At 45.8% G+C, this 8328-nt stretch overlaps 1 protein-coding gene across 1 annotated transcript in view; it reads right to left on the bottom strand.

The window, feature by feature from the left end:
* Positions 1-2398: 2398 nt before the first annotated feature.
* LOC139559949 (collagen alpha-5(IV) chain-like) overlaps positions 2399-8328 on the bottom strand; it is a 72332-nt gene continuing 66402 nt past the window's right edge. The window contains exons 47-52 of the mRNA XM_071376428.1: positions 7892-7987; positions 7510-7719; positions 6729-6906; positions 4982-5096; positions 3578-3750; positions 2399-3052 (exon numbers count right to left, since the gene is read on the bottom strand). Coding sequence (XP_071232529.1) covers positions 2953-3052; positions 3578-3750; positions 4982-5096; positions 6729-6906; positions 7510-7719; positions 7892-7987 — 872 coding nt within the window. The 3' untranslated portion in view covers positions 2399-2952. The remainder of the gene's footprint in view (positions 3053-3577; positions 3751-4981; positions 5097-6728; positions 6907-7509; positions 7720-7891; positions 7988-8328) is intronic.

Raw genomic sequence — 8328 nt, 5'->3', positions numbered from 1 at the left:
CCTTCAACACCATGGACAGCTCCAGTATGTTGACCTTCAACCCCATGGACAGCTCCAATGTGTTGACCTTCAGAACCATAGACAGCTCCAGTATGTTGACCTTCAGCCCCATGGACAGCTCCAGTATGTTGACCTTCAGCCCCATGGACAGCTCCAGTATGTTGACCTTCAGCCCCATAGACAGCTCCAATGTGTTGACCTTCAGCCCCATGGACAGCTCCAATGTGTTGACCTTCAGAACCATAGACAGCTCCAGTATGTTGACCTTCAGCCCCATGGACAGCTCCAGTATGTTGACCTTCAGCCCATGGACAGCTCCAGTGTGTTGACCTGCAGAACCATAGACAGCTCCAGTGTGTTGAGCTTCCACCCCATGGACAGCTCCAGTGTGTTGACCTTCAACCCCATGGACAGCTCCAGTATGTTGACCTTCAACCCCATAGACAGCTCCAGTATGTTGACCTTCAGCCCCATAGACAGCTCCAATGTGTTGACCTTCAGCCCCATGGACAGCTCCAATGTGTTGACCTTCAGAACCATAGACAGCTCCAGTATGTTGACCTTCAGCCCCATGGACAGCTCCAGTATGTTGACCTTCAGCCCATGGACAGCTCCAGTATGTTGACCTTCAACCCCATAGACAGCTCCAGTATGTTGACCTTCAGCCCCATAGACAGCTCCAATGTGTTGACCTTCAGCCCCATGGACAGCTCCAATGTGTTGACCTTCAGAACCATAGACAGCTCCAGTATGTTGACCTTCAGCCCCATGGACAGCTCCAGTATGTTGACCTTCAGCCCATGGACAGCTCCAGTGTGTTGACCTGCAGAACCATAGACAGCTCCAGTGTGTTGAGCTTCCACCCCATGGACAGCTCCAGTGTGTTGACCTTCAACCCCATGGACAGCTCCAGTATGTTGACCTTTAACCCCATGGACAGCTCCAGTGTGTTGAACTTCAGAACCATGGACAGCTCCAGTATGTTGAACTTCAACACCATGGACAGCTCCAGTGTGTTGAGCTTCAACCCCATGGACAGCTCCAGTATGTTGACCTTTATATTTAGGAAATGAGAGGATTCTTGTTATAGGAATTGTGGCTGTGGATGTTTAACAAAGAGAGAATGTTATATTTCAGGAACAGGATGTTGATCTTTTAGTCTCTTACTGAACAGTAAATTGTGATGTAGAATTACATTTTGGAAACAAAACAGTATACTGTGGTAAGTGAATGTAGACTTACAGACGCATGTGTTTTCCCATTAGCTACCGGCTATAGCCAGCTTTCACTAGTACACTGACTGCACACATTCACATCATTTGTTATTTCCATAGGATGTCCTGTCCAGACCTGTTCAAACATAGGATGTCCTGCCCAGACCTGTTCTCTCAGTTCGCTATGAAGGCGGTTTCCCTGCCAACCAAAGTGATGTGTAACCTACTCATGTGTGATAGAATCTTAATGATGTCAGGGCTGTATGATACAGCTCTTTTATCACTGAATAGTCCATGTCATCTAGATGGTCATTTCAGGTTTACACAAGATCCTTATCAATATTTATCTGGTTTAAGCGAGTTCCACGGTCTGTTTGTAATTAGTCAATAATGTTTCAGTCAATGAGGTTTGCCACATGCCACCATTTTATTTCCAACAACGGTAAACATCAAAGCAAGCTTTCAGTTGTGTTGTTCATGCTCAAGTAATTGGGTCTGACCTCTCATAACAGCATAATGCAGGCTAACGCCAACTACTGTGATTGGCCATGAAGATCAATGAAGATGATCCGGCAGCCTCAGATCAAAGTTATTCCACTGGGGTGAATGGGCTTCAGTGAGCCGGGGGGGTGTATTAACCCACTCATTAACAGTACAGTACCCTGACAGCATGACAAGGAGAGAAGAGACAAGGAGAGAAGAGACGTGACAAGGAGAGAAGAGACAAGGAGAGAAGAGACGTGACAAGGAGAAGAGACGTGACAAGGAGAGAAGAGACGTGACAAGGAGAGGAGACGTGACAAGGAGAGAAGAGACAAGGAGAAGAGACGTGACAAGGAGAGAAGAGACATGACAAGGAGAGAAGAGACGTGACAAGGAGAGAAGAGATGTGACAAGGAGAGAAGAGACATGACAAGGAGAGAAGAGACGTGACAAGGAGAGAAGAGACGTGACAAGGAGAGAAGAGACGTTCCATTATTTATGGCAACGAGTATAGTTAGACTTTATTGAGGAACAATGTGCTGACTGACTGAGATATGTGGTTAGTTGTCTCACCTATCTATCTTCAGATGAATGCACTGACTAAGACGGTCTGGATAAGAACGTCCGCTAAATGACTAAAAGGTAAATGTAAAAATGTTACGGCATTTAGACCTAAACTCAAGTAATTACACAGACGCAACTCTGAGTGAATGTTTATTTGGAATTATCCAACCATTGTAATATATTTTTTTTTTCAAATACAAAAAAAGAATCACGTTGTTTTTTTTGTGAGAGAGCACCTATGTTGAAGGGAATAACCGAGACACATGATCAAATATACATGTTAATAGAGCCAAACACCATAGCTATATACAGTACAGTGCTTGAGACTTTATAAAACCACTTAGTTACATTAAAATCACATGTGTGTGGTCCTCAGTGCAGAGTCATGAAGAGCTCAATATAATTACAACCCAGAAGGTGATGTTAACAGTACTTCCAAGGTATCTTAAATAAACATGTCAGTCTTGATTCAGAATAATTCAGCCGTGTCTTTTGGACTGGGAACCATACCAGTTTGCAAATAGTATCTTACATGTTCCAAATATTTTGAGTGATTTCTTGAGCCTAGCTGGACTTGTCTGAAAGAACACCCAATTATAAATACATTAGAATATGATTATTATCATTGTTAAAGTCTCATCCGTCAAAGTAATGGTTCATTTTTTTGCACTGCCTGAGGCTGTACGTGGGGTTATAATGCACTACCATTGCTTCGTGGTTTCCTGCATACGCGGCAGCGACTGATGACATTCTCTAGAAGACGTCCCTTCACCGTCTGGGGCACAGGCTTACTGCACGGCGGGGGGGGGGGGGGGGGGACGACGACACAGAACAGGGCCCATATTCACAAAGCATCAACGAGTAGGAGTGCTGGTCTAGGATCATGTCCTCCCAGTCCATATCATTTGATTCATTATGATCTAAAAGGCAAAACTGATCCTAGATCAGGAAAGTAGGCTCTATTTAGAGTAGTACCATGACCTATGGTTTAGTTCAAGCTGACACAGTATTACTGTATACTGTGCTGTAAAATACAGGGTATTATATACCATTAGAGTTGACAGATACATTGTAAAACACAAGAAGTCTACATCTTCAAATGAAATCCAACATAGTATAGTTGAGTATAGCACAGAACAAGACAGAATATGATACAGTATTGATAGATTAGGTTAGGCATAGATAGTTGGACATTTCATGTATGTTAGAGCTGGGCTAGAACAAAAGTCTGCACACACTTCGCAGGCCTCCATCCCCACCATGCGCACACACACACACACACACACAGAATCAGTCTCTGCTGAGATAATTCTAACCTGAACATGTGGTTGGGGTCGAGCAAGGCCAGCCAGAAGCTGTAGGAGTCAGGGAAGTAGTTACAGGTTCCCCGGCCGTGACACTCGATGAAGGGGACCTGGCGGAAGTGTTCTAGACACGAGCCTGGGGAGCCCAGAGGCTGGCCCGACCCCTCAGCACCCGCACCCGTTTGCTGGGAGAAAAGGAAAGAGGTGGAGGAGAGAGGTGGTGGAGGAGAGAGGTGGTGGAGGAGAGAGGTGGTGGAGGAGAGAGGTGGTGGAGGAGAGAGGTGGTGGAGGAGAAAGGAGAAGAGAAAAGAGATGGGGAATGGAAAGGAGGAGAGGAGTATAGAAAATGAGGAGAGGTGAGGAGAAAGGGAAAAAGAAAGGAGATGACAAGATGGAAAGCGGGGGATGGAAAGAAAAGCAGGGGTTTGAAGTGGTGAGGGGTAGAGCATTATAGAGAAGGAGAGTTAGACTGAGTTTTGAATGATGGCACAATGGACTCCGCTCCATACGCTGCTACTATGATATTTAATTCACATCATTATCATTCATTCACATCATTATCATTCATATAATTATCATTCACATCCTTATCGTTCACACCATTATCACTCATTCACATCATTATCATTCATTCACATCATTATCATTCACTTCACTATCATTCACATCATTGTCATTAATATCATTATCATTCACATCATTATCATTCATATCAATCGCATTTATCAATTTACACATATACTGTACAGATATTAAACAGTATATATGGATATGTGTAATACAGGGAGCAGATTGTTAGTGGCCTGGTGGAACCAGCCTGATCGCATCATTCACCATTCTGTTTCACTTCATGAATCAGTCTGGCCTTTCTCCAATAGATGGCAATTTCCTATAAATTAGAACCAATCAGCATCCTCTCAGAAACAAAAGGTGGCTCTAGGACAAAATACCACAATTAGGCCATCCTCTGATTGGTTGAAGGTGATCCAATCGTAGACAAGTACATTATGAATAATGCCCTTCACTACAGACATATGCACAAAATGTATCAATGAAGAGCAATGCCAGACTGATATGTGAAGTGAAATAGGTCAGGATGGTTCTACCAGGCTAGGTTGTTACCATGACAAAGGTCAGGATGGTTCCACCAGGCTAGGTTGTTACCATGACAAAGGTCAGGATGGTTCCACCAGGCTAGGTTGTTACCATGACAAAGGTCAGCATGGTTCCACCAGGCTAGGATGTTACCATGACAAAGGTCAGGATGGTTCCACCAGGCTAGGTTGTTACCATGACAAAGGTCAGGATGGTTCCACCAGGCTAGGTTGTTACCATGACAAAGGTCAGCATGGTTCCACCAGGCTAGGTTGTTACCATGACAAAGGTCAGGATGGTTCCACCAGGCTAGGTTGTTACCATGACAAAGGAGTATCCAGTCCACAGGGATTCCCAGTCACCAGGACAGTCTGGGAGCTGGGCGGTCTGGCTGTGGATGGCCATGGCATTGGAGCTGCCCTCACACACTGAACACCTAATTACACACACACACACACAAACACACACACACACACACACACACACACACACACACACACACAGTCATTTCAGTGAAATTCATGTTCCAAAATAAAGAAGATTGCAGACTGCAGAGACTGTATTTTTTGGCCTGCAAGTGTGTTTGTGTGTGTGAGAGAGTTAGTGTGTGTGTGTGTGTGTGTGTGTGTGTGAGAGAGTTAGTGTGTGTGTGTGTGTGTGAGAGAGTTAGTGTGTGTGTGTGTGTGTGTGAGAGAGTTAGTGTGTGTGTGTGTGAGAGAGTTAGTGTGTGTGTGTGTGTGAGAGTTAGTGTGTGTGTGTGTGTGAGTTAGTGTGTGTGTGTGTGTGTGTGTGAGAGAGTTAGTGTGTGTGTGTGTGTGAGAGTTAGTGTGTGTGTGTGTGTGTGTGTGTGTGTGTGTGTGTGTGTGTGTGTGTGTGTGTGTTAGTGAGTTATTGTGTGTGTGTGAGTTAGTGTGTGTGTGTGTGAGAGTTAGTTAGTGTGTGTGTGTGTGAGAGTTAGTTAGTGTGTGTGTGTGTGAGTTAGTGTGTGTGAGTTAGTGTGTGTTTGTGTGTGTGTGTGAGTTAGTGTGTGTGTGTGTGTGTGTGTGTGAGTTAGTGTGTGTGTGTGTGTGTGTGTGTGTGTGAGTTAGTGTGTGTGTGTGTGTGTGTGTGAGTTAGTGTGTGTGTGTGTGTGTGTGTGTGTGAGTTAGTGTGTGTGTGTGTGTGTGTGTGCGTGTGTGTGTGTGTGTGTGCGTTAGTGTGTGTGTGTGATTCAGTGTGTGTGTGTGTGTGTGTGTGAGTTAGTGTTTGTGTGTGAGTTAGTGTGTGTGTGTGTGTGTGTGTGAGTTAGTGTTTGTGTGTGAGTTAGTGTGTGTGTGTGAGAGTTAGTTAGTGTGTGTGTGTGTGAGAGTTAGTTAGTGTGTGTGTGTGTGTGTGAGAGTTAGTTAGTGTGTGTGTGTGTGTTAGTGTGTGTGAGTTAGTGTGTGTTTGTGTGTGTGTGTGAGTTAGTGTGTGTGTGTGTGTGTGTGTGTGAGTTAGTGTGTGTGTGTGTGTGTGTGTGTGTGTGTGAGTTAGTGTGTGTGTGTGTGAGTTAGTGTGTGTGTGTGTGTGTGTGTGCGTTAGTGTGTGTGTGTGTGTGTGTGTGTGTGTGCGTTAGTGTGTGTGTGCGTGAGTGTGTGTGTGTGAGTCAGTGAGTGTGTGAGTCAGTGTGTGTGAGTTAGTGTTTGTGTGTGAGTTAGTGTTTGTGTGTGAGTCAGTGTGTGTGTGTGAGTCAGTGTGTGTGTGTGAGTCAGTGTGTGTGTGAGTCAGTGTGTGTGTGAGTCAGTGTGTGTGTGAGTCAGTGTGTGTGTGAGTCAGTGTATGTGTGAGTCAGTGTATGTGTGAGTCAGTGTATGTGTGAGTCAGTGTATGTGTGAGTCAGTGTATGTGTGAGTCAGTGTATGTGTGAGTCAGTGTATGTGTGAGTCAGTGTATGTGTGAGTCAGTGTATGTGTGAGTCAGTGTATGTGTGAGTCAGTGTATGTGTGAGTCAGTGTGTGAGTCAGTGTGTGAGTCAGTGTGTGAGTCAGTGTGTGAGTCAGTGTGTGAGTCAGTGTGTGAGTCAGTGTGTGAGTCCTTTCTCTCTGTGTACCTGCTGATGTAGCTGCTGATCTCGTCTCCTCTGATCAGGGCCATGCTGCGTGGCATGGGCTTCTCCGTGGACAGCCAATAGGAGTAGTCGTTGCGGGCGGCGTAGCGACAGGTGTTGTCCGTGTCACAGAACAGGAAGGGCATGGTGGAGAAACGAGGCAGGCAGCTGCCCACGGAGCCTGGGGGGGGGGACAGTGGTGAGGTCATCAAAGAAGGCTAAACTCTGACACCTATACACCCTCTGACACCTATACACCCTCTGGCACCTATACACCCTCTGGCACCTATACACCCTCTGGCACCTATACACCCTCTGGCACCTATACACCCTCTGGCACCTATACACCCTCTGGCACCTATACACCCTCTGGCACCTATACACCCTCTGGCACCTATACACCCTCTGGCACCTATACACCCTCTGGCACCTATACACCCTCTGGCACCTATACACCCTCTGGCACCTATACACCCTCTGGCACCTATACACCCTCTGGCACCTATACACCCTCTGACACCTATACACCCTCTGACACCTATACACCCTCTGTCTCCAACATTTGAAATGTTGGTATAAATAATACATCTGTGCATAGTTTATTTTGGTGTTGTGACAGTGTGTGTGTATGTGTATGTGTATGTGTATGTGTATGTGTGTGTGTGTGTGTGTGTGTGTGTATGTATGTATGTGTGTGTATGGGTGTGTGAATGTAAAGTCTACCAACTCAAGTGTGTGTTTGTGTCTCAGATGAATTGATTATGCATCTCCATACTCCCATTACCCAGGTCTTGTCCGTGAGCCCTTTTGTTGCCATTGATGAAGAGCAGAGAGTATCCAGAGTAGATGAGGACGGTGCCTTGCGGGCAGTTAGGCACTCTGATGGTCTGGCTGTGTCGGGCCAGCAGGAAACTGTCAGCCAGGCCTGTCGTGTTGCAGCCCCTTGGGCCAAGAGAACCCTTCTGACCCGGAATCCCCTGGAAGCCCAACCTCCCTGCCCGAGCAAAAACACTTCCATAACATACATGTTTTCCAACTGTTTGCATCTTGTTCAACAAGGTCAACGTTGTAAAAATGATTTGTTCTAGACAAAACATCTACAAAGACGAATGTTACCGCTAGAATCACAGACAGGTACACACATTCACATACATTTACATAACTACCTGTCAGTCCTGGCGATCCTTTGTCTCCCTTGCGTCCGGGGAAGCCAGGCAAGCCTGGAGGGCTGTGTCCCTGTTGACCCTCAGGGCCTGGGGGCCCTGGCAGGGAGAAGGCAACTTGAAATTAGCAATGGATTTAGACAAAACTAAAGTAGGAGCTACTGAGACCCATTGTGCTAACGTTATCCTGTGGTGCCTGTAGCTAAGATTCATTGTGCTAACGTTAGCATGTGGTGCCCGTAACTAAGACTCATTGTGCTAACGTTAGCATGTGGTGCCCGCAACTAAGACTCATTGTGCTATGTTAGCATGTGGTGCCCGTAACTAAGACTCATTGTGCTATGTTAGCATGTGGTGCCCGTAGCTAAGACTCATTGTGCTAACGTTAGCCTGTGGTGCCCGTAGCTAAGATTCATTGTGCTTTTTATTTTTGTATATGT

This window comes from Salvelinus alpinus, chromosome 30 (genome assembly GCF_045679555.1).
Source record: "Salvelinus alpinus chromosome 30, SLU_Salpinus.1, whole genome shotgun sequence".
Taxonomy (NCBI): domain Eukaryota; kingdom Metazoa; phylum Chordata; class Actinopteri; order Salmoniformes; family Salmonidae; genus Salvelinus; species Salvelinus alpinus.
The sequence above is the reverse complement of the archived record's forward strand: the minus strand, read 5'-3'. Positions and strand labels throughout refer to the sequence as shown.